At 44.6% G+C, this 25911-nt stretch overlaps 3 protein-coding genes across 3 annotated transcripts; 2 read left to right on the forward strand and 1 right to left on the reverse strand.

The window, feature by feature from the left end:
- Positions 1-1973: 1973 nt before the first annotated feature.
- Positions 1974-9031, forward strand: ednraa (endothelin receptor type Aa). The gene is made up of 8 exons (XM_068750688.1): positions 1974-2091; positions 2926-3451; positions 4982-5109; positions 6227-6425; positions 7478-7630; positions 7874-8007; positions 8203-8311; positions 8894-9031. Exons 2-8 carry the CDS (start codon positions 2975-2977, stop codon positions 9029-9031), a joined length of 1338 nt encoding a protein of 445 aa, XP_068606789.1. The 5' UTR covers positions 1974-2091; positions 2926-2974.
- Positions 9032-15104: 6073 nt separating this feature from the next.
- On the forward strand, positions 15105-18320 carry tmem184c (transmembrane protein 184C). The gene is made up of 10 exons (XM_068750750.1): positions 15105-15318; positions 15418-15548; positions 15641-15677; positions 15791-15996; positions 16138-16212; positions 16301-16394; positions 16473-16585; positions 16701-16800; positions 16896-17067; positions 17164-18320. Exons 1-10 carry the CDS (start codon positions 15202-15204, stop codon positions 17457-17459), a joined length of 1341 nt encoding a protein of 446 aa, XP_068606851.1. The 5' UTR covers positions 15105-15201; the 3' UTR covers positions 17460-18320.
- A 130-nt stretch (positions 18321-18450) lies between these two features.
- On the reverse strand, positions 18451-24923 carry prmt9 (protein arginine methyltransferase 9). Its single transcript, XM_068750749.1, has 12 exons — positions 24726-24923; positions 24426-24574; positions 24104-24340; positions 23775-23942; positions 23584-23686; positions 23144-23253; positions 22775-22967; positions 22310-22493; positions 20354-21044; positions 20099-20252; positions 19031-19153; positions 18451-18938 (listed from the first exon to the last, which is right to left on the reverse strand). The coding sequence occupies exons 1-12, from the start codon at positions 24921-24923 to the stop codon at positions 18696-18698; spliced, it is 2553 nt and encodes an 850-aa protein (XP_068606850.1). The 3' UTR covers positions 18451-18695.
- Between the last annotated feature and the right edge of the window lie 988 nt (positions 24924-25911).

The following is a 25911-nucleotide window of genomic DNA, read 5'->3' on the forward strand; positions in this document are numbered from 1 at the left end:
TGAATTACCAGGCAGCCTGCCATCTTTGAGTTCAGACGGAATGGCATTAATACCTGATTACGATTCCAAACAACACAACAACATGAAAGCCGAAGCAACTGGGAGCAGGTAAAGGTTTCATCATTTATATATTAATGGGTTTACTAACAAAGACTCTATAACCCTCAAAAGTTAAAATGTCATAGACGCTGCCAACAATCAAGGGACTTGGGTAAAAAACAAAAAGAAAGGGGGGGGGGTAAGAAATCAGATGCCGTCAGCAAATCACATTCCAATAAATTAGATATTCGCCGCTGCTGACCATAACTAATTCAGAAGCCATCATAAATGTATGACTACAATTAAAGAAAACACGAGCCCTTTAATTTTAAATGGCGGTAAATATTGGCATTATCCAATTAAGTCACATTTAAAGGTAAAGGTAGGCAAAGCACCTGCAAGTTAATCCTATGATCTGGGTGGAAGCATAAAGGGTTAATTACAAATGTATAACAACATTTACACCCTTTTATTTTTGGGTGAAATGGTGACCAACAAAGATCAAATTCAGACGTCAACGGTGAAAGATTTGAAAGTCGCAAATACCTCACAGAATATATAAATAAAGGATTATAAAAGCACAGAGAAGACGTCCAGGATATTCAATCAAAGCACTCTGAAGGTTGTAGCTAACCAGCCGATCGGTACATAGTTGTATCTGTGCACGTGTGTTCTGTGTGCACATGTATGACTATTGCAAGCGTTCCACATATTTCTCTTTATTTCATCATTCATTGTTTCAGTCGGGGATGTATTTCTTATTTTTTTACGAGATATCTAGTTCATGGATCTACTGTCTGCAACTTACCAGAGCAAAGTGTTAGAACTGTTTTAATATAGATAATATCATATTGTCACCCTCAAAAAATCTGTACATTTCTGTAGAAGTGTACTTTATGCACCAGCGCACCTTTTGAGAGGGTGTTGAGTCCTTTTAAAATTACTTAAAGTTAATTAAGCAGCTTTCACCTCTTAGAAGTTGCCGTGTCAGCGCTTTGCCAGTGGGAAAGAACGATTGTGGTGACTTTGATCGGCCTCTTCCTGCTCTCAGCGCACATCATGATACTGTAAATGGTCCATTTTGGAATCCATAATGGACGCTGAAGTAGAACCACTCTTCCCTCCCAACATTGAGCCGTCTCCTCTCGTTCGGGCATCGAGTCATCTCACCCAGGCATCTGTTTTGGATGTTGTTTTTTGATTTGTCTTTAACGCAGTTTGACATTTTGTAATTGCGATGGAATAGAGTGCTCGTCCAGACGTTGTTGCTTCCCTCTTCCTTATAATTTACTGCACAGAAGCCTTTATTGCAACGCTGAACGTGAAGTTCTTGAGTGAAAAAAGCGTGATGAGGATCGACCACCCAGACAGTGGTTAGTCTGTAAAAGTTGCGGCTGCCTCCCACTTCCTGCCTCCGTTCCCCCCTCACAAAATAAAGAAGCACAGTGCTGCAACATGGACACCGACTTCCTCGCGCTTTCTCCTTTCCATCTAATCCCTGCTGCCTCTCGTGTGAGGAAGCAGTTGTATATGATGTATACAAGACGAGATGTGAGGTGGAGAGGTATTCAAAGGGGGGGGGATTTAAGCAAAGGGGCAGATTGGAAGGCTGTTTTTGCACCCCTGCCCCATGTGCATGTGTGCCTTGGAGATGACTGTCAGCGTCTGAGACATAGAGAGGGGAGTGATGTTTCCAAAGGGGGGGGGGGGGGGGGCAGTCTGCTACCACAGGGAGGTGGAGATTTACTATCCCACCCAGTCAAAGTGGTTCACTGGTGCTCTGACACACACACACACACACTCACATTTGCGTGCAGACATACACACAGCTACACACACACACACACACACAGGCAAACTCTCCACAGGAAACTGAGCCATAATGTGAAGGCACCTCGGAGCAGACGGGTGCATTGCTCAAACCAAGTGGGATGCGGTGCTGCTTTGATAGCGCGTTAATTACTCATGTGATGTGATACAGATGTCTGGGGGGCTTTAGCCGAAAGTTTGCCTGACGGTTTCCAAGGGGGCCAGGCAGACATTTTAGAAGAGGTAGGTGAAAACCAAGCGGATTTATTATTTATGGCTGGATCAGTTTGCATGCTGTCACAGATCCCAGTCGTGTCATGCTGACGCTAAACTGTGATGCTACTTGAAGGGCTGGCTGCTAAATAGTTCTTTGTGTACTTGGTGACAGCCGGGACTTTGAACAGGAACGACTCTGGGCTATAAGAGTTCCTTCCCCGTGCTGCGACATGATGAAAAGGGCTTCGACTTTGACAGTTTGAAACTTTACCTGGAGATTTGCGGAATGAGCTGCCCTGATTTGGGTCCAGAAACCTAATTGTCTTCCCCGTAAAAAGGTGAAGACATGCACAGACGTGCTTCTCACAGAAAACCAGGTGGAGAAAAAAAAAGGGATTTGTTTTGCAAACCACTTGTCTAAAGCTCTGGGAATTAGAAACAGAGGGGGGAACGCGAGAAACCCGGAGGAATCATTCCGTTGCGAGCCTTTTCAAAGGGCTCGCTGTGAGAATCAGGGAATGCAGAGCCTCCACTGTGTGGCTCCAGCATTATTGACTCTGAGATGTAACCAGTAGCTTCCAGGAATGAAGGAGACAAGACAAGACGGACCAGCGTGCTCTCATGCCTCATCCATAACTCACCGGCTGCGATTAGCCCGAGCCTCTCCCACATGCATGCGTGACCCTAGCAAAACATTTTTCGAGTGAACTTAACTCCCACGCGGCTTTTTTTATTTATTTAATGCGTTCCATTTGGTTCGACTCTAAGTGGCAGCAAGAATCGATCCGGGATAGTTGCCTGCCTGCTTGTTTATTTTCCCACGCGTTGCCTGAAAAGTCTGATTCTTCTTTCCCCTTCCAGCGATACATCGGGACCGTCTTTCAGTCAGAATTCGAAGCATCGCTCCGTCATGGGGAGCCCGGTTGTGCGGATGCTGGTTCTAATGGCGTGCGTGGCAGCCAGAGGAATGTGCCAGATATACAGAGCCGAAGCGGAGGGCGATCCTCTCCCCAGCGCTCTGGTCCACTCCACCCTCCAGTCCCCGAGCTTCTACAGCACCGTCAGCCCCAGTGTGTGGACCGACCTCCACCGGGGGCCCACGGGGGTCAATGCGCAAGCCGTGGTCTCTGCAAATCAAAGTGTCTCAAGGAGGCCGCTCCCACCTCCCTTGTGCTTCACAACAACCACCATCAGGAACAATTTTAAGTACATCAACACCGCAATTTCCATTCTGGTTTTTGTGGTGGGTTTGGTGGGCAACGCGGCACTCCTGAGGATCATATACCAGCACAAGTGCATGAGGAACGGGCCGAACGCCCTCATCGCCAGTCTGGCACTGGGTGACCTCATGTACATCATCATTGATTTACCCATCAATGTTTACAAGGTACATTTCATTTTTGTGTTTGTATTTTCATAGCTCAGCTCTGAAAGGCGACTTGCTGAGATGAAATGTTAGGGGGAGGATAGGGGGGGGTGGGGGTGGAAGAGAGTGCGTCGATAGACGGGAAAGTGTAATGGGTTCGGCGTTATCGTCCTCGTGTATTCAGATTAGTGATGAGGCTCAGGGATACGACTTGCTTAAATAAACATGGATCCTCCTGGCCTTGTGCCGACCTAAGACTTTAGTCACAACTCTTATCTAAAAGGCTCTTTTAGTTGTTTATTCTGAAAAATCAGTGTAACTCAACAAATCACTTTGAGAGTTTTAATCTTCTTTGTTAAAATCCCATCTTTAATGCTCTTGCCCGAGAAAAAGAAAATTGAGCGTAAAAAATGATCCACTATGAAAATAAAAACCAGTCAGCTGGTTGCAATTAAAATAAATGGGCTATTTTATTCTCATGTCTGTGAACATTGCTTGTTAAAAACAATGCTGTAAATGATTCTCATCAGTCTGTGAGCCGCGGTCTTTTGTGTTTCCAGTTGTGTTGTACGCTTTTGTTTACCTCAGGGTTGCGCCTATGAAATATGAGACGTTTAAGTATGACAGATTACGTTTAGGACTCCCAGTCTTCTGGTGATTTACACAAGTAAACAGTGTCACGTGTTGCCTAGCAATTAAGAGCAATGGCAAAAGCGGGGTGATCAATCAACCCGATCTACGAAGTGAAAAATAAGAATGTGACCTTGGAAGAATTAACTGGGGGTCTTTGAGGGCAAAGCAAATCGTCACTGAGGGAGGGGGGGCCGTTCAAGCGCAAAGAACGTACGATCCGTGTTTAGACTGTCGGAAACACGCCGAAGCCCCTCGTTCACGTCAACAGGGCTGCAGCGGTCCTCCTAAAAATAAGCACGTACTTACTGAAAACTGTGACGAGGACTCCCTTCCTGACTGACGCTCTTCTGTGCTCCTGGGAAAACTTCCGCAGCACATGGAAACAATAGAGTCCAGGAAGCGAAGGGAAGTTCTTCCTTTTAGTTTTCAGCTCTGAGAAATACGTTTTCACATACATTACGCCTCACTGGAGGAAAAGGGCCAAATCCATTGGGGCCCGAAACAAAAGGCTTCCGCTCGCAAAGGCCTTGAACGACTTTCCCGAAGGAAGCAATGTTATAAGAGGTTGTGGAAAACCGCTCGGAGATAATAGAGAGTTATTTTTGATTATGTTTCCAGGGCACGTAAAAGCTTTGCAAGCGCAGAGCGAGGATTTGTCAGCTGACGAGCTCCATAAGGTCCGCGTCAGGCTAAACTCCGGCTGACGCAGAGAGGTCCTTTCATTTCACTCGCCTTACACAGATTCGAATAAAAGATCTCTCCTGTTTCTGCCACTCAAGTGAAATTATTACTGCCTGATCAAGTGAAAGACTCAATTAAACTCATTAAAATATACTGCTATGAAGCCAGACAGTGTTTTTATGTGCTGAAAGCTTTAAAGTCAAGCGTCTTTGTGACAGTCTTTATGGTTTCCACCAGCTGCTGGCCTCACGCTGGCCTTTCGACGACATCCCCTTCGGCCTGTTTCTGTGTAAGCTGGTGCCATTCCTGCAGAAAGCCTCAGTGGGCATCACCGTTCTCAACCTGTGGGCCCTCAGCGTGGACAGGTCAGTGCTGGTTTACTTTATTATGATGATGACGATGATGATGAAGGCAAATTATCAGAAGAAATATTAAACCAACGAATCTGTGTTTTGACCCCGGTTTAATGTAAACATCTGGTGAGCTGGGATGACAATCACTTTCAGGGAAGTACTGACCCCCCCCCCCCACTGGAAATGTGTTGTTGTTGTGAGCTCCACCATAAGATGCTATTTGCTTCTTTAATGGAACCATTTTCAGCCGTTCATTAAGAGCACATCAGTCCGTGCAGTAAAAGCTCTGCAGTGATCTCAGATCAAACCCCGTCCGGACAGCAAGCAGCACGTGCTCTATTGACGAGTTCTCTTTAACAGCACCTTAACAGAAACCCCCCCCCCCCGATGAATAAATAATGATCGTGAATAGTCAACTCACTTTTTGCACTAGACTCAACTTGAGCGATAAGAGGCCGGCCTGCTCCGACTGGGCTCCGAGGTCCGACTCGGCAGACAAGGTTAATGTCCTCTTTGAGGAAGAGAGAGGACTCAGTCTTGTTCTCTATTTGTTTCCAGGAAATGCAGCTTATCTTTGTTTGCACGTACGTGCGCGCGCTTGCGTGCGTGTGTGTTGAGACCCTGCTGCATCTTCTCAAAATGTTGGAGAAGCGACAAAGGTGGATACACAACCACTTAGTAAAATATAAATGCCGCCATGTTGTTCAACAGAGAAAATACAAATGCGTCATGAAAAATATATTGTTTTTGCCATAAAATCTTGATGCCGGTTTTTACTAAAACATTTCGACAAGTGGTTTGCATTAATGAAACAAAACAAGCAAGCAAATATTACGAGCATGGGAAACGCAAGCCAGCAGGCAGACCCCTCTGCCAACATGGGCTGGTCTGGTTGGAGGCTTCACAAATATATAAATATTAGATATTTAAAATAAAGAATTGATCGTCTCTCGCCTCATGAATTTGTAAGATTTTGAATTAGATTTTTTTTTGCTGACTGAGCAGTTGGTTGTGTTTGATGCCATGAATAAAAGGAAATATTGGCTTTGTGAGTCACGAGAGACAAAGATGATGATGCCTAATCCATCCCATAAGCGTGGCGCTCTAACTCTACGCCCCTCCATCACAGGTACAGGGCCGTGGCGTCCTGGAGCAGAGTTCAGGGGGTGGGCATCCCTCTGCTGACCATCCTCGAGATTGTGTCCATTTGGATGCTGTCGCTCTTCCTGGCGATACCCGAGGCCATTGGCTTCGACATAGTCGTCTTCAGCTACAGGAACCAAACCATACGGACCTGCATGCTTAACCCCAAGACGGAGTTCATGATGGTACGCCGTCATCGCTTCCTTATCGCCGGGGCGGTTTCGAAAATTGCTTCCGCATTCAGATATTTTTGTTTCCGCCAAGGCCAAGGCGTGCTTGTGTGCGGCACATTGTGTCACGGTCGTCGTACAGAATGGGATTTGACTTTTGAAATAAAGAGACAAAACATGGCCGGATAAAAGAGATAGGGAACCCGCCTGCAGAGAGAAAGTGCAAGGTCAGCTAATGGCGCCACTGTTTTTAAAATGCGTGTTTCTGGAGTCAGTCGGTAATTAATCAGGTTTATTTGCTTACAGGGAAATCTATTTTAAATGCCGTAACTGATACCCTACAATATTTCCTTTTTGGGCAATGAATTTGAAAAATGGGATGTCATCCCAGTTCTAAAGAATTCCGATGTTTATGTTTCACTCCTCCCAAAATGAACTCTCAGACAAAGAGGTGAGTATCAGAACCCATATACTCTAACGGCTTGTGGATTTAGTTTGCATACTTGAAGCACATAATTGATTGCAGGCCAAGTGCAATTACCGAGGCCCGTAATCCGGGACCTCGAGGCCATCCATATGTGCACATTGATCCCACATGCTAAAAGCTGGAGTAATCTCCCTCAAATTTCTGCAAAACATCCCTGATGGCTGAGCAAATCTAGCATTTTAACAGCAAATTCGACAACAAGGTTCTCCTCTAAAAGATGCTCTCACCAAATCGTGTACTTTGGAACTCACGAGGCCAAAAATGACTGGATCAGCTTTAACATTTTTCTCTCTTTTTTTTTCTCGGTGGAAATCATGTGATAGGCAGGGGTTAGTGGAATTTTTACATTGTGCCATTATTGATGTGCACGCTTGTGTTTTTGAGAGCCAGACGGTTCAGAAGCGGCTCCGTTTTCAGACTTGATCCATAACATGAAGCACGCGTCTAAGGACAAGGGCTGCGATGGCGTCTCTGGTTACACTAAAATATGTTAAATGACTGGGTCACCCAATAATCTGCTCATTCACTCTTCTGGATACTAAAAGCGATCAATAAATGTGACTTCCTGTTTGACGAGCAGTTCTATAGGGACGCCAAGGACTGGTGGCTGTTTGGCTTCTACTTTTGTCTGCCTCTGGCGTGCACTGCCGTGTTCTACACCCTGATGACCTGCGAGATGCTGAACCACAGGAAGGGCAGCCTTCGGATAGCCCTCAGCGAGCACCTTAAACAGGTCTGAATAACGTATTACTAGCAAGCCTTTAATGCGGATAAACCTGCATAACGGTCTGTGTTTACATCACGGTGAGGAACATCTGTAATAAGGCATTTTCTCAAGCGCCAGCTGTGTGTGGGAGTGAAGATGAATCCGTGCTGACTCAGCCAGCAGTGTTTATTGCATGGATTTAACCTCTAAACCTCCCGTCACACGAACTCTCCCATCTCCCCGTCTAATGGTGGAACGAACTCGCTCCAGAGGAGGGAGGTGGCGAAGGCCGTCTTCTGCCTCGTCCTCATCTTCGGCCTCTGCTGGTTCCCGCTGCACCTCAGCAGGATCCTGAAGAAGACCGTTTACTACCAGGATGACAGGATGCGCTGTGAGCTGCTCAAGTAAGTTACCAGTGGGACTAGCCTGGCAAATTTTGAGTTTGAGTCTATTGTGTTTTGATTATTGCCAGAGGAAAAAGTCCCTTGTGTCTGATATTTTTAGCACGACTTGCTTCCAAATAAGTTTAAACGACTTCTTTTTTTAATCGATGGCATCCAATAAAATAACAATAATCATAATAATTCTTCTATTTGCAGTTTCCTGTTGGTGATGGATTATTTTGGCATCAACCTCGCAACGGTCAACTCCTGCATAAACCCCATCATTCTCTACTTTGTCAGCAAGAAGTTTAAAAACTGCTTCAAGGTAAAGAATTTACCTACAATATACAGATGTTAAAACTGACCTCCCACTAACTCTCTCCACACACACACACACACACACACACACACACATACTTTAGATTAGCCCAACCAGTAAAGCAAACACTGAAGTCAGGCCTGTGTCGCTGACACGGAGGCTGCGACGATGATCACATTCCATGCTCAACATGTAAAAGCAGCCCAGTGATTTATGCATTCCCTTTATGGCTGAGGTCTCTGAGCTGGAGACTAAGCATGCCTCCAGTCTGCACGGCGACAAGGTCATATGCAGGCTCTGCAGCAGCGAACTGGAGAAGAGCTAAATGGAAAAGAAGTCCATTTTATTTCGTGCAAAGTGATGTGTTATTGATTCATCTCATATTTGTCTGTTGCATGTGACGCCATGTGCGAGAGCCAATTGTTTTAATTTAGCATAGTAGCATAGCACTGAAAAGGCAACCTGGCTCACAATATCCTGGCTGTAACGCCAAAAGGATTACAGATATACAAATGGAATGAAATCCTAATCTGCAACTAAAACTCGATTCCAATTATTTTCTCTTCCCCCCCCTTCTTGCTCTTATAGTCGTGTCTCTGCTGCTGGTGCTACTCGGACAGCCAGCTGAGCAGCATCGGACCCATGAACGGTACCAGCATCCAATGCAAGAGCCCGGAGCCCAACAACCTCCACACCGATCGCAGCATCAGGAAAGACAGCGACTGACCTTTGGCCTGAGGAACATCTTCAAGCACATACCCAGCAGCTTCTACGTGCAAACAATACTCATCCTAAAATATATACACATCAAAAGTACTTTTTCCCCAGACAAGAAATACACATCCTTAGGACAGCTGAAGAAATATATGGTCCCGGCAGAGGTGGATTAGGAAGTGGACGAAAGGAAAGAACAATGGTTTTGTTGCACGGCCCCCTCTGAAAATGCCTCGTCCGCTCAGCAGGCAAAACTTCCTAAAACAAACTTCTTCAATTCCCACACCCCAAGGACAGCGATGTTGTAGTGAGAAGAAGAGGGTGACGAAGAGGGGGACTGTCAGACAGGAAGCAGCTGAACAAAGACAGCAAATTACACTCAATCAGTAGCTAAGTGTGCTAATCCTTTAAAGGGCAACACTTCTGGGAAGGATTCACGAAGCTGCAGGAAGGAAAAAGCAGACTGCCTGCTGTCAGAGGGAATGATGGGAGATGAGAACGTGAGTATGCGCCGTCCCCAGGAGTGCTCAGTACTCAGTGATGGTGGAAAACAGGAAAGCGTGTTACCAACTCCAGCAACAATTCATTTTCCATTAAACACAGGAGAGGCTGAGCCGTGGGTTTGGCTCTTACTCGTCACGCATTGCGATACTTTGTGGTGTAATTAGAGGAATGTTTGCTCACACTTTCTGGTATTTTATCGAAACCCAAATGACTGAACAAAAAATGATATTTCTGGTTAATGCAATCGAGATTCACAGACTTCCAAACTTCTTGATGGCTGATCAGAAGATTGGATTCATGTAAATTAAAGATTTCCTGACTCAGAATGAACCAACATATAGTTGGTACTTAAGTCCATATTTCCATGACCTCTGAGTTCACTACAGACCACAAACGGACAGGGATTAGCTTTTTTTTCTTCTAAACACTGTGAATAATCCATAATACTTACTACTTATGCCAACATCATCTATGGGATATTTACATTATATATTCATATTTAGTGTCCACTTTTATAAAGTGTTATCTTGCAGTAACAATGTGTATTTTACTTGGACTACATTACCTGTGTAATGAGGTAAACATGTTTATTGGTGTTGGTAGATGCTCCAAATCCTGGAAGGTGTAGTTTTTTGACTACGAAGCCGGAAGCAGGCTTATGTCTGTACAGTAAATGTTTAGCTACAGCCCAGAGGTGGTTAGCGTAGCTAAGCATTAAAACAGCCAGCTCTGGCTGAGCTTAACAAATTAACAAGCACTCTCCATTTTGTTTGTTTAATTCAGCCCAAAATGGGAACGCTGAGGAGCTGATTGATGCTCTGGTTGTCAGCTACTCCTCAGCAGCAGGCCGGCATAGTCATTCAATATATGAACTTGTGTGCGAGTCATTTATGAAACTCACACAAACACACACTACTGGTTTCAAGCATCTTGTGGGAAATGGGTGACATACTGGTACATAAAAAAAAAAAAAACATTTTAAATTTTATTTTGAGTTGTAAAAGTTAAAGGCTTTATGGTCACTCCCCGATGTCATGAAGAAAGTTCATGTTCCTTGTTTTTTTTGCCCATTTTATTTTATATTATGGGAATCTTATATATGAAAGTGCACTGGTTTGTTCGGGTGAATTGTTCCCATCACTTAAATTGTTAAATCTGACAAATAAAGAATAAAAAAAATAAATATTAATAAGTAATTTGAGCATGGTTTAAAAACACAGCAGGTTGTGACAGGGTGTGTGTGTGTAACCACGCTTGATATTAATCTCAGTTTAAGGTTCTGCTAAGTTAACCATGGTCTGACTGTAGCAAAAAACAACAACAACTGTTAAAAGCTATTCTTCATATTCAGACACCAAACATCCGCACTGCCTTCCTGTTTGACGTGACTACATGTTAACATGTGTTTTGGATGGCACGCTAGCATGAGCGTGAACGCTGTGTGGAATCGTTTTGCACACTTGTTTACACAGGAGGCGGTTTGCGTACGCCATCATTTTCACCACTATGAATAGAAAGCAATTCACCAACAACCCGTAAGAAAATGGAATTCATATATTTGTATGTGATTTATTTAAAATGTTAACCTCATATTAATGCTTCTGCTTTATTCCAAATAAATCACTTTCTCCTGACAATTTCTCCCATTCCGTCCACTCCGCGGAGCGAGGAGATTTATTCCACCATCATGCTAATATTGGTTTCTCAGGGAAGTCGAGGAGGCCACTTCTGTTTTTCATTTGCGTCTGGGAGAACGAGGCGCCTGGGAGTGATTTGAAGCGCTCTGTGACCTGCTTGGAAACTGAGCCCTAAGGGTTGCTCCTGTCAGCGGACAGGATGTGAACAGATCGGACGGTGGGAATTTGAACTCTCTTCTCATCCGTGTTGCCAAAAGAGGTCGAGGAAAGCGACCTTTTATGACTACTCATTTGACTTTTTTTTTGTTTTGTTTTGTTTTTAAGCTTCCATGTCACAGGCCTCTGGTTTCTTATAAACAATGTCATAAAGGTCATAAGTAAAACACAGTTTGCTGTAAATGGAGTCACATTAATTTAAGATGCATTTGTCAAATCCACTAAAAAAGCAGCATCGGGAGTCAGTGGCAGCTTCTCACCATTAAGCGACTACTTTGCCTTGATCACTAAATGTCATTAAATAAAGATTAGTTGCACTCTGCCTCTTAAGAGACAATCAGCAGACCCATGTGATCCCATACACGAAGCTGAAATCTGCCCAAGAGCAACAGAAGATTGTGGCGGCTGTTGGCCTGCCATTTGTTTCAGCGGGACGGCGATAAGTCTCAGCCAGTTCATAAACCTTGTGAAACTGGTTCATAGTCATGATATGAAATCATGTTGCATTCAGAGTTCCAGTAACTTTTAATAAAGAGACGAGTGCGAGAGGGAAAGCAAAGGTCTCAAAGGTCTAAAGAGCTTTTCCGAGCAGAGCTCATCCACATTTCCTTGTTGATACAGTAAATATGCTCAAGACTCATCGACATGGAAAAGTGCCTCACAAGGAAAACCACTGCTTCATTCAAGCAAGATCCGTACAATATAACAGTGGATCTACCGGTAATTATGGGAGAACTTATGAGGGGGAAAAAGCTGCCCAGTTTATTTCTCTTCTTTCCAAATTTTCTTTCTTTTTCTTCAAACATATTTTTAGCAATTGTTTCAAGCCCGCAGTGGATGCTGCAGAAGATCTGTGTCACAGTCGTTCCTACTTTTATTACCATATATATTCCTACCTCTCAGGACTACAATGATATACTATAACACCTTTTCATTATATATCTAATATAAAAATATCACATTTAAAAATCTGCATCAACAATTAAAACATATCACTATAAGTGGTACTGTCAAACGTACAAATTAAAGGGAATTTAAAATAATTTGTCCAAAACATTTTGATAAGTCCCCCCAAGAATAGGCAAGCTTTAACAAGATTGTACACTTGTGCCTCTTTGCGTACTTCCAATACAACCACACAGCTGCGTCGGCGCGCCACAATATTTACACACATCGCAGAAGAGCAAGAAACATTTATTTTTCTTTTTTTTTATATTTGTCATTTTATTTCATTATCCTTGATTTGATATGAATGAAATAAAATTACTTAAACACATGAAAAATGTAATTAATAAAATGCACTCACCGAAACGGCTGTCCGCCCAAAACGGCCTTATTTCAACACAAAATCCATTCTCCTTTCTTTCCTCAAGGAGACTTCAGTGACTTGGTTGACCAGTTTATCTGTGCGTTTCAGAGGTCCGTCTTGAAAATGGTCTTGCGAGTATATCTGCAACCAAATCTACGTTTTCCCCTCCTTCGGCCGTTGTGGGTTAAAGAAAAAAGCAAGTATATAAATTTGATTTTTCTGCTAACGAGCCCCAGGTGTGGCCCAGGTGTTAATTAGGCGATCTGCATAGCTCTGCCCTCTCACAGGTGAGCATCCAATCACAGGACACGTACGTGTCACGTTCAACGTGAGGCCAGCTACAAGGCCCCAACTCGTGATCTGATTGGCTATCGCAGCTATCTATCAACTGTATGTGCCCGTTCACTCTCGTTGATTCTGAAGGCCTCGGACAGATTTCTTACAACCTGGCAACACAAGCTCGTTGAATTCTGATTGGATATAATATGACATGAATAAATAAATATATTTAAATATATATTTATTCATGCCATATTATATATATTTAAATATATATTTATTCATGCCGTATTTTATATATTCAAATATATGTTTATTCATGTCATATTATATATATTTAAATATATATTTAGGGAAAATTAATTAAAAATGACAGCGGAGGGGTCATCACCATATATAGTGAATCTCAGGCTCGTTGATATTCTTCTGTAACCAGTCTCTACTGAACATGATGTGGATACACAGACAGTTCATAGATTCTTACAGGTCGTGTCCTCTGAAGAGTTTGAGGAGATGCTTTTTCAGAGAACTATTGATCTTTGTGCATGAGGGAACTCAAGGTCTCGCTTGTCTATCGCTGTAACTCACCGGTGACTTTCAGGAACGGGTGAACTGAAGTGAACAGTTTGTGAGTCGATTCACTGCCACCAAGGCCTGTGGCAGACAAATTAAAAATAAATATGTCATTTCTGATGTGTTTACTCCTCTCACAAAGGAGGTGCACGGCATTACGGGAATAGGACAGTATGTCTCGTCCTCCGTTGTGCATTGATTTATTATTGTAGCTCCTTCCTAGCCATTCTGCTGATGCCTTCTGCAGTTTGAGCGATTCCTGCGGGACACATATGAGCCACTTCACCCGATTTTTGAGGCTACAATATATTTTTGGGCCCATACTTAACGACCCTGCCCTTACATGGGTGCGCCCTGTTTTCTGCCACTTTGCATGGCCGTCCCTCCAAGCTATCCGTCAATGGCACTCGTTCACACGACTTCTGGCGAAGACTATTTCTAATTCATAAAAGCCAAAAGGATCGATTCAAAATTCATGAACAATCTGTCCCTCTACAACCAGTGATTCCCGTGACTGTGGGGCTCGTGGAGACACGGTGCAACAAACAGGAACGCCCTGCCTCCCCTCATTTTATAAGAAGACACACAGACACAGAGATACTCTAGCACATGTGGCTCAAGGTTATGGTGTTTTTTCTTCTTCTTGCCATGGATGCGGATTTTGGTGGGCTTTACCTCTTTCAGCAGCATGGCATTGATAATACAGAATTATTTTAGTTTTTTTAATTTTATTTATGCGCCTACTTTGGGATCAGGCAAAACAAATATATTTATTTTCTTCAAAGGCGCAAATATTTTTGTTGTAATTTAAATAACATGTGACGAGACGGATATTCCAGACATTTGAAATTGGAGTAGTGTTTTGCTCGTCATAACTAAACAATACCATAAAAGGCCCAACCAAAACGACATCGATTGGCCTGATAGAGATTCATACAGAACAGTTTAGGAGAGAACGAAATGGAAAGAACATGTTGACAGAACAGCACGGTCCGACCGGGCCTTTCCCTTTATAAACTACTGACTGGAAATCGCGTCATTGGTCTTGTGTGTTGCTAATCGTTGATTCACAGTGCCATCTGTTGGCCAAATAGCAAATAGCAAAGAGAATGCGGAACAACCTACCAAGCTATGATGACGTCATACTACCCTGTTCATTGATTGGCTAATTTCCTCTTCACGACCAATCGCGTTCTCCATTGTAGCCGGAAGAGAACAGCAGGAAGTAAAGCTCAAGTAATGACTTTACAGGAAACTTTTTATCACTCTAAATTTATTTTTAAAGGCTTTTAAGACGTGGTTCATCCACAGTGTCGGTTCATATATCTGTCGAGAGTTTAATTTTATCGCGTGAGACATTCAGGCTCTCTCGGGATTTGGATTATCCGATTTGTTTACATGGCGAAACACATGACCAGCTAAAAATCGAGTCATATGAGCTACAGTAATTGTCCAGCGCCCTTGTTCGCACGAGTCCAATTTAATATTGGGGAAGGAAGCAGCGCACGATTACACTACTGGGTGGTTTCCTCTGGTCGCATTGTGCTTTTTTAAGTTTTCAAAATGCGAAGCTAACGTTAGGTTTCTCGTGTGCTAGCAGCATTTGTTATTGTTTTGTCGCTGAGCTTCTGCGGTCAAAGGCCTGATAGCTTCTTCATGTGACGATGCCTTGTTCCTGTGGGAACTGGAGGAGATGGATCCGGCCGCTGGTCATTGTGCTCTACATACTGTTACTGTTAGTCGTCTTGCCCCTGTGCATCTGGGAACTGCAGAAGTCAGAGGTCAGTTTGAACACTTCCTATCTATCTAATTAATAATATATTGTATTCCAGCATCATTGTGTTAAATGTTCACTGTTTTGGCTGCTTGTGTAATGACAGGTTGGGACTCATAATAAAGCATGGTTTATTGCTGGGATATTTGTCTTCATGACCATACCCATATCATTATGGGGCATTCTCCAGCATCTGGTTCACTACACCCAGCCGGAGCTTCAGAAACCTATCATCAGGTAAAGATGTCAACAGTTATGTCATGTAAGAAAGAAGTCCTGAACCTGGGGTCCAATGATCTGTGCTTTTATGTTCTCTTTTTTTGGTTAAGGATATTATGGATGGTCCCGATCTACAGCTTGGACAGTGTGAGTTGTGCGTTCTATTATCAGAGTCATTTTCCCTCCCACACAGTCTCTAAAGTATATAGATGTAATATATACCTTTTAAAAACGGCTTCCTGCTGTTTTACATCTCACAGTGGATTGCATTAAAATACCCCAGTATAGCCATTTACGTGGACACGTGCAGAGAGTGCTACGAGGCCTATGTCATCTACAACTTCATGACCTTCTTGCTGAACTACCTGGAGAATCAGTATCCCAGCCTGGTGTTGATGCTGGAGGTCCAGGAGCAGCAGAGACACCTGCCTCCCCTCTGCTGCTGTCCGCCCTGGCCAATGGGAGAGTAAGTTGTTGTTGTTTTATGGTAAACAAAGTAAGCAAATCATGATTTATTTATATTTTTTACTTTGCACTAAATTAATTCTGCATTTTCTCCACGAGCGGGTTTTGGTTTTACATTGAATAGCTTTCACTTTGCATGCAGGGTTTTACTGTTGCGATGCAAACTGGGAGTGCTGCAGTACACGGTCGTAAGACCCGTCACAACCGTAATTGCCCTGTAAGTGAGCTCCTCATGCACTTAATTTGATTCAATCACAGCTTTAACTTCATTATCTGTGTCAATAACGGTGTTCTCTGCTGCTCAGGATCTGTCAGCTGTCCGGAGTTTACGACGAAGGCAACTTTAGCTCCAAAAACGCATGGACATACCTGGTCATCTTCAACAACATATCACAGCTGGTAATATTGCTTCTTTTGAGTGATCATACGGTGGACGTTGATTTTTAATAAACTACATTTGTCATTCCCTTGATCTAGTTTGCCATGTACTGCCTGGTGCTGTTCTACAGGGCTCTGAGAGATGAACTGGGTCCAATCAAACCAGTGGGAAAGTTCTTGTGTGTCAAAATGGTGGTGTTTGTCTCTTTCTGGTAAATCAGACTTAATGACACGTCCTGGATATTTGTATTTGTGATGTGTATTGGTGGAATATTCTTGCAATCCTTCATATTCTGCTGAGCGTGGCTGTTGTGGAAACTCTTCCAGGCAAGCTGTGGTGATTGCTTTGCTGGTGAAAGTTGGCGTTATCTCAGAGAAACGGACTTGGGACTGGCAAAGCGTGGAGGATGTAGCTACTGGCTTACAGGTGAGATGAACAGGGAGACGTGGGTGTGCTGAGTTTGATCCATCAAACCCAGATTGCCTACGTAGTTCCATTTCTTCTTGTAAATATCCCCTCAGGATTTTATCATCTGTGTGGAGATGTTCCTGGCAGCCATTGCTCATCACTTCAGCTTCACTTACAAGCCTTACATCCAGGAGGCTGAGGAGGGTTCCTGCTTTGACTCCTTCATGGCAATGTGGGACGTTTCTGACGTCAGAGCGGACATTTCCGAACAAGTCCGCAATGTCGGTAGGTGGCTCCCGTCTACGGACGTGTATTCTAACTGATTTGTTTCTCCCACATCAGGAAAAGGGTTAAGTCTTTTTTTGTTGTTCTCATTCACAGGGAGAACAGTCATGGGCCGTCCAAGGAAGTCTTACTTTAGCGAGGGAGAGAATGACGGTGAGCGATCTGGTTTGCTCTCCTCAAGCTCCCAAGATGCCATCACAGAGGCAGCATCCAACCCTGCGTCGCCCAAAGGTCAGTACCAGGGTCTTGGCAAAACTGCCACACCTCACTCTTTGTCAGCTCCCGCTGGGCTCAGCTCGGCCACATGGGATGAAGGATACAAAGAAGAAGAAGAAGAAAGGACCAACCAAACCAACGAGCCACCAGAAGCAGATCTCATTGTGATCACCTAGCCAGCAGACATGCAGGCAGGGCCCACTTGGGTTTGCCTCATTCCTTCAGACGCTACCGCACAGAGGGAACGTGAAACCAGACTGCCGGTTTAAAGGGAGCATCAGCCGAGTATTAAGTGTCTGACAAAAAAATGCAAAACCAGTGAAGTTGTGGCACGAAGTGATTTGTCAGTAACATGAAATGTCTGCAGCATTAATGTCTCTAACATGGTTGGTTCAGTGGATGCTGCCAGATCTGTGTTCGGTTTAAGAGAGATATGGAACTTCTGAAATAGAAACAGGTTTCCTCTTTATCTCATACAGCATACGTTGCTCAGAATGAGGTCTTGTAAAGAAACTCTAACACTAAAGCACATTCGACGTACAATTATCTGGTTATGTTTTCGTCCCTACCTGCAGGAAATGTTTTTTCGTATGGATGACGGTTCAGTTCAAGCTTTGCCTGTGGAAATATGTAACCCAAGTGACAGTATAATGTGAGACAGAATCAACGTTAATGCAGTTTAGCTCTCGATGGTTTTAGTATTTAAGAGCGGTACATATTTAAGTCTGACTGCTCTGTGTACGGCTCACTCTTTATGTTGTCCCTCGGTCAGATCAGGTTTTATTCCAGGATGAACTACTATTCACCTTTTTTTGAGGACATTGTATTCCTTGTATCGAGGGACCCACGTTAATGTTTGATATCAGTTTGTGTCAGACAATGCATGGAATCAACAGCATTAATCTGCATCATATCCAGCTCGAGAATGTTGCCTTACAGGATTTTATTTCTCGAAATGAAACTGATGTAAACATGGCACATTTTAATCTACAGTAGATTCATCTGACAAGACGCCTCAATAAAACAGATCAGCTCTATTTTTGTTCATTTCTTTTTCTCTGCATTGAGGTAATGTAAAAAAAAAAAACTTGTTGAAATGAAACATTTATAAAAGCACCTGTGTTCATAACTGATCAACAGCTGCCATCTTTTTTTTTATACTTTTGTTATATTCATAGGGAATTTAGAAATGCTCTCAAATCAATGTTGAAACAAAAGCATAACTTGAAGGTTCACTGATAGAAATTCTACACAATTTTATCGGGAAGCATCCCGATCTAATCCACGATCCGAAGAGCAGCAGAACTATGGCATCTGAGAAATACACTGTATTTAATGAATTTCCTTTTTTTACCTCTGATACATAAAAACAAACACACACGAACCGCGTTGCAAACCTACAATACAGGACATTATTGCTCCATCGGTCCGGGTACTTTCTCTATGCGGGCTGAGATGGAGATGGTGCTCTTGTGAAGCTTCACGCCAAGGCTGACCCAATCGCCGGCTCGCACCTCCAGGGGCTCCGGCAGAACGACGGCTGCCTGCTTCCAGTGGGAGGTGTGGCTGAGGGTGCTGATGCTGATGTCCTGGTCCAGGCAGATGCGATACCAGAAGGGGATTGCTGTTATTCTTCCAGCAGCGGTAGCCTGGACCTGGGAAGCAACGATGGGATTGATTACAATCTTTATTCAATGCACAGATAAAAGTCACAGCAGTCCGGTCCCTTCTTTATAGCCTAGCTTACCTTGACTTCTCTGTCAGTGTAGTTTGCCGTGGCCTCCATCAGATCGAGAACAAAGAGCTCCACAAACTCGCTGAGATGCTTGCACTCCAGGGTGGAAAAGTCCAAGAACACATGGACCGGTACCTAAATGATAAACAGAAGCAGGAGATTCGTTAGCAGCAGATAAAGTAAGGATTAGCATCACCAGTCAGGGAAAAAAAAAGATGAGCTAATGGATGGAATCAGAGCATAATCAACACTATTAATATTTAGAATCAGGTTCTGACTAATACTGACTCAATGGATAATCAGCCTCTCGCTGGTCGAGAGTTGGAAACTAGTCTTCCAACACAAGCTTTTCCAAACTCCATAAATGTGCCAAGGGATGAACCGGCAGCGCAGAAAGTGTGACCGTTTCCTTCACAGCGGAACAAAAGAATCTTTCCTCCTCCCTGCCGCAGCTGTGTAGACCGCCGCCTCTTCCCTCTGAGGCGTTTGATGTAATGTGTGCCGACGGATTCAGGTAGGAATGTCTCGGTCCAAATTGTGCGTCGCGTCTTGCGTGACAGTCGCGCCCTCCGCCGGGGGGCTTCAAAGACGACATCTGTTAAAACTAACGAACCGTCTCGAGTGGGACCCGTGGAATTAGAGCACAAACATGATGCTGGAATAAATTTAAGAAAGAAAGAAAGAGATCATTTCTAGAACAAATAAAGACAAAGATTTCAAAGGGATGTGTGGAAACAGACATCAGTCACACACGTCAGCTGACTGTCAGCTGGTAAAACCAAGTCAGGCACCGATTGGTCAGATATAGGTATGATAATAAAACAGTGCAGCTATATTCCTTCCTGCAGGGATCAAAGTTTGCTTTGCACATCTTCTTGTAAACCCCTTTAGTGAGGACAATGTATAAATCTTTACAGGAAGCTTGTTTGCGCAGCACGCTGACTTCATGCAACATTCTGAACAGTTAACGTCAAAATCTTTCTGTTAAAAATTACCAAACCATAAAAGTTCAAATGTAGCGCGTCAGATCTTATTATCTGATGAGGCTGCGCACTTCCTGTGGGGGCACGCCGTACTCACGGTGAACTGGTTGATGAAGGGAGCGATGTTGAATCCCAGCGTTGGCTCCTGACCCTGCACGGCGCTTTCGAGCAGCAACGTATCCGACTCCACCAGGATCCCGTGCACCACAATCTTTTCAGGGAAAATTCGCCCTCCGTCCTCCAGCAGACACCTCGCGTGCAAAGTAGACATGGATCTTAATCCAAAATGTCGGTACGGCACAACGAAGACAATCAGAAACCTGCACGTCCGACTCCCGCGGCCTCCCCTTACCTGGCCAGTGACGCTTTCTCCATTAGCTTCTGTCTGATGAGACCACACGTCTCCACACAGTCCAGAATGATGGCGCTCCACAGCTTCTCCCTGGACGGCCTTTGCAGCATCCCCCGCTCATCCTCCACGTGGTTGAGCCAGAACTCTAAATGCTGTTCTGGGATGCGATTGGAGCGAGCCAGCCTCTTTAGCACTTCCTGTTGTTTGTTCTTTTCCACCGAGCTGTACGCCTTTACGTCACCTTGGCCTGTGGCGATGAGGGAGAGCAAAGAGAAGCCCTCGGACACATCGAGGACATAGAACGGGTCGCACGAGTCCCCGGACTCGGCCCGAACACGCGGCCCTTGCCCTTGGTCGTGATATTTAACTTTCAGCTGGGCGACCAGATTGGCTAGCGCTCTGCAGAAGCTCTGATGGTAGTCGTGATTGTTCAGCAGAGCCATTTCTGAGCACTCCAGCATGCAGAAGTCTTTGGGTCGACTCTGGTCAGTCTGAAGGCATGCTAGCGCGCTGCACAGCTCTGCCTCCAAGTTCGGATTTGAAGCGGGGTTTCCTGGGCGCTGTGAATCCGGACCCGTGCTCAAACAGAGCTCACGGCCGTCTCTCCGCACGGCGACGCTGCAGAGCCTCAGGTAGGCATCTCGGCAGGACACTTCGACAATCAGCTCGTCGTTGGGTTTCAGGAGAAACCCTGAAAGGGGACAAGGACAGAAACCGGTGACTCAGAAGAACTATGGAGGCTTCAATGGAACGATTCTCATGCTGACAATTTTATTAGAAGCTAAGCTGGCAGTAGGTCTAAAGGTAGATAAAGGTTTGAGCTCAATAAAACTGGCTTGACAAAAGCCGATAATGCGGAACCTTAAGAGGAGACAGAGGGGGGGGGGGGAGCAGGTGAGCCCAAATGAGAAATGAGATTCAGGGGACCTGGAGCACGGAGGGAGGGGCACGAGCGCAGAAAGGATTTCTACAGGGATAACATCTGTTCACGTCTTCATGTCAGCGCTTGGCTCCTCGGAGGCATTTGGGGGGGGGGGGGGGTGCATATTTATTGCTTATACGAATTTCATGAACACTAAAGAGTGTCACAAGGCGATCGCGGCGCACAGGGAACGGATGTCGGCGATCACCGGGAAAGGTGACGGCTCCCTTTGACGCCTGCCTTCGCCAATTACCGGTGCCTCGAAAGGCTGCCGAGCCCCGTGTGAAGGGCGGCGCTGCAACGGCAACTGGAACGCGCCGCCTCCCGCCGGCGCCGATTGAGGTGACGCAGGTCTGGCATCGCAGGAGCGCAAAGAACACAAAGTGCTCGGGAACATCTTTTTGAAGTTCTTGCCATGTTAATGGCTGAACAAATATCAGTCTCTCTTTCATGCTTCTTGCAAGTCTTTAAATTTGTTTTGAACTTTTACATAGTAATCAGTTTTTTCTGATAGAAGCATGCGAACGTGTGACTCCTCTCTCAGTTGTGTAGCGTCACGGAGGCCTGGGACAATGTTTCTCTACCCCCGTTTCCCTGACGCTTCCCCCTTTCAAGCTCAACAGAGACTGAAGACAATAGTCTGACCTAGGAGTGAAATCCCATTGTTCCCTTTTCCCACCGAAGACAAAAGCCCGATGTCAGTGGGCGTTAGCGTTGATTCTGTCGAGCACGGAAGGGATTTAACAGTCATTACAATAAATTACCGGCGCTATTTCAACTGGGGATTGATGATTATATTTGAGCTAATGCAGCTAAAAGCAGCTTTCTCCTGCGTTTCTTCATCAGGAGTCGTTGCCCTCGTGTGGTGTGAGGTGGAAATGCACGATAAACAGTGGGAAGCGAGAGAGAGAGAATAAACTTAACTTCATAGCATCTCATCTAACAGGCCGAACCACGCGACAGTTACAGGACGAGATGCTGATTCATCTGAAAATTAGACCTGGAAAATCACTTTTGCCAGACATAAGTCCCACCTTTGGGGGTGTGTACCGGGTAGATGGCTTGCTCCCAGCAGGTGTCCTCCTCAGGTCCGGTAGACAGGCTGTTCTCCTCATCCAGGTGGAGCTGGAACCACACGGCCAAAGCATCCAGCGCCCCTTCCTGAGTGACAGGCAGACGGACCCTCTGAACCTCCCTGGAGCTCAGCCCCTCCAGTTCCTGCAAGGATACCGGCGTACGACATAACTGGATCACAAAGCAGTGCTATTAAGTCCAAGCACGAGATATATTATCACACAAGCACCGGCTTCTCGAGGGCGGATAAATATTTTCTGCGATGCATCTTGAGAAAACTTTCCCAGCGGCGCTTTCAGGCAGAATTTAATCTGCCAGAGTTTGAGTCGGGCAGCAATCCCTGCAGGCCTTGATCTAAATAATAAGCGTCCACTGATTTTAGCCTGAGAGGTAAACTAGTGTTGTCTTCCTAGTTTCCGGCTCACCTGCACGTTATTGAAATCTATGTTCAGGGCTGTGAACGGCTCTGTGAGGGATTTATATCCTCCCGGCAGTCTGCTTAGCCTCTCCGTAGTGTAAGGCTCCATGGACTCATCCGGTTCGGAGCTGCAGCTCACCGGGCTGCGCAGTTCCCCGGCTCCAGCCATGGACAAACTGCCCACGTCTGACCTGCAAAGCCTGCGCATGAAACAAACAGCGACCTGATCACAGAGCCGCCGCGTGAGAACAGATCACCTCGTCTTTGCTTGGCAGGTTAGCATTTGTCGGAAAAAACTTTTTTTGGTTGTTGTTCTGATATTTCATTTGACACACGTCGCCCGTTTGCAGAAATTCAGACGGACTCCAGAGCCTACCTGTGATGCCTGCGGATCTCCAGGCACTCGACAGCCATTCCAAACACCGTGGCGCCGGCGGGAATGACTCGTCCTGTCGCCGATTGCTCCTGGAGTTCATTCTCCTCTCTCTTCGGAGAAAAAAAAGGAGATTTGCACTTTTTTAGATGTAAAAAAAAAAAAAAAAAACTTTCTAAGGATACAGATTTTCTTTTTTAAGTTGTGAGCTGACAAGGAGTACATCTGTGCAGATGAAACATCTTGTTGTCCTCTGAGCAAACACCCGGAATGGTGAAATATAGCAGAGCATTATCAATATTTAAAACTCCAACTGTTTCTCTAAAGTTTTTAGGAGGTTTTCCCAACCCTGTATGCTGCCAAAACAAATCCCTGAAAAGTTCATATCACACAACGTAAACTGAAGGTTCCAATTTCTGGTTATGTTGAATAATGGAAGTGACCTGTGGTGGTAGCAGCAGGTGGTGCCAGGCGTGAATGAGACTCTCTATGATGCCCTCCCCAAACAGTCCTGCATCAACCGTCTCTGTCACCACCAGGGACACCCTGAGCGTGAAACAAATGGGGAAAAGAAAAAAAAAACATGAGGTGCACTCTTTCGTTCTTGAGCAAAGATAGAAGGGCGTGAATGTACCTGTGAGGGATGTCCTTTGGAACTTTCATATCCAGAGATTTCATATGGAGGACTCTGATGCCACCATCCATTCCGTTGGCAGTTATCACCTCACAGGCCAACTCAAACATTGTCTTGGACAGTTCACAGGCAAACACCTCAGCAGCTCCCGCCTTCTTAGCACACATTCTTAACAGAAAGAAAGAAGTGAGGAAAGTAAAACAGAGATCCTGCACTCGATGCAACCAAAGGCATAACGAGTGTGGGTTCCATTTGCTAAAGATCAGCTTCATTTTAGTGGCAATACTCAAAGAATAAAATATTTCCTAATTCCCATGAACACATCTCACCCGAGGATCCCAGTGCCGGTGCCGATATCGAGTACAGTGCTGCAGCCACTCTGAACGGCCTTCTGAATGGCCTGCTGATACTTCCGGTTCCTCCCGTGGTCGTTGAGCATTAAGAAATGCCAGCGCTCCACCAACCAGTTGGCCACCCGGTAGAAGTTCTCTCTGGCTTCTGGGTAGTCTGGTCTCAGCTTCAAGGCCTTAAAGAAGTGACCTGCAGCTTCATCTCTAAAGCCCATTCTGGATGCGAGAAGGAAGGAAACGACATCTTAAGATGAGAAGTAAACCTTGTAATTACAGGTGAGTCGATGCTAGTAGACAATACCTGAACAGGTGTTCGCCCATGCTGTTTAAGATAACCTCATCAGCAGGAAACAGTTCCAGCGCTTGTTCATAGCAGTCAAACAGGTCCTGAATGCGGCCCACAGAGTTCAGCTCCTCCGTCCATTTGAACAGAGTGAACCTGAACGATTCCTAAAAATGGAAATGTCACATTTTGTTTTCCACAACTGGACGTCTATTTATTCTGCAGCACTGGAAACAGACTGCTGCATACATGACTGAGGCGGAGGTATGTGCGCAGAATGTTGCCGGTGAAAGCCCAAAGTGTGTAAACAATCATTACCCTTGCAAAGTCCTTAAACATAGGTGCAAGATTGAGTACAAGCAGGTAGTGCACAAACGCGGTTCCGTAATCTTGGTTTAACAGGCATTGCTGAGCACTTTCCAGGGAGTTCGAGACCAGCTCGTTCCTGGCAGGGTCTTCTCTGTGTCGCCTTCGAGCCCTCCTGCCGTGCTTCAGGCGTGTGCTGGCATTAGGCATCCCTTCAGAGAGGAAGAGGGTTATTAATAAATGATGTATAATAATGCAACATAAGGATTGATACCACAAAATTAGACCCTGCACAGGACTTTAGTGGTCATAGACTAAGGAAGTCCATTTCTCAGAAAGAGTAATGTGAGATTTAAATTTTCTTGCATTTATTTGGAAATAATCTGTAATAAAAATGGTTTACTAATAACTTTGATTTGTTATTTTCTTTCATATATATATATATATTCATTTTTAATCATATGCTTTCTGTGTTTATGTGGGATGAATGGACTTAGGCACCAGAAAAGAAAAGAAAAAGTAGAACAAAAGAACAAAATTAGATGTCGAAATAACTGTAATGAATACAGTAACTACAATAATTACAGAAATTGTTGTAATTGATGTGGACTTACTGTCTTTTTCTGATCATAGGCTGTAAGATGGGACCGAAAAGGCGTCGTTGTTAATTTCTTTAACAAACAAACTCGTGAGATTCGTTGCTTTCTCTGGCAGAAGCCGAACATTAGCTCACATGGTAGCAGCGGGTCCGAGAGTGAATATGATACATTAGCTACATGCAAACATATTAAACGTATCTTTATATATTCACATTAACAGCTTGATACGACAGATAATGTAAATCGCATTTCTGCTCGGAATCATATCTCAACGCACAAGAATCATTTCCGCGCGCTAAGCAGCTCGGAAGGAAACAGAGAGCGGGGGAAAGGTTCCGCCGGCACCATAACGTTATTTTAAAGTCGCGAGCAGTGCGTAGTAAACGTAGAAATGGGGTGAATAACGATCTCTCTAATAATTTACAGATTTTACTGCGAGTCAATTTTATTAAATGCGTGTTAACTGCAATGGAACAAATGACAGACCAATCTGGAACCGCAATCGAAGAGTATACAATCTCAAGAGAGTAAACCCCGATGATAACCGCTGCACTCAGAGCGCACACTCCTTAAATAGCTACATGTCAGATGTATTTTAT

The sequence above is a fragment of the Brachionichthys hirsutus genome, chromosome 17 (genome assembly GCF_040956055.1).
Source record: "Brachionichthys hirsutus isolate HB-005 chromosome 17, CSIRO-AGI_Bhir_v1, whole genome shotgun sequence".
NCBI lineage: Eukaryota > Metazoa > Chordata > Actinopteri > Lophiiformes > Brachionichthyidae > Brachionichthys > Brachionichthys hirsutus.

Bases quoted from the DNA above. Each gene is read 5' to 3' on its own strand.
- prmt9 (XM_068750749.1), bottom strand. From the start codon at position 24,923: ATGCCTAATGCCAGCACACGCCTGAAGCACGGCAGGAGGGCTCGAAGG. The intron at 24,575-24,725 runs GTAATGATTGTT...TTCCATTTTTAG, and splicing joins TGTTTAAGGACTTTGCAAGG to GAATCGTTCAGGTTCACTCT. The intron at 18,939-19,030 runs GTAAGCTAGGCT...GTTGCTTCCCAG, and splicing joins ACACTGACAGAGAAGTCAAG to GTCCAGGCTACCGCTGCTGG.
- tmem184c (XM_068750750.1), top strand. From the start codon at position 15,202: ATGCCTTGTTCCTGTGGGAACTGGAGGAGATGGATCCGGCCGCTGGTC. The intron at 15,319-15,417 runs GTCAGTTTGAAC...GTGTAATGACAG, and splicing joins GGGAACTGCAGAAGTCAGAG to GTTGGGACTCATAATAAAGC. The intron at 16,586-16,700 runs GTAAATCAGACT...AAACTCTTCCAG, and splicing joins GTGGTGTTTGTCTCTTTCTG to GCAAGCTGTGGTGATTGCTT.
- ednraa (XM_068750688.1), top strand. From the start codon at position 2,975: ATGGGGAGCCCGGTTGTGCGGATGCTGGTTCTAATGGCGTGCGTGGCA. The intron at 8,008-8,202 runs GTAAGTTACCAG...TTCTATTTGCAG, and splicing joins ATGCGCTGTGAGCTGCTCAA to TTTCCTGTTGGTGATGGATT. The intron at 8,312-8,893 runs GTAAAGAATTTA...TTGCTCTTATAG, and splicing joins AGTTTAAAAACTGCTTCAAG to TCGTGTCTCTGCTGCTGGTG.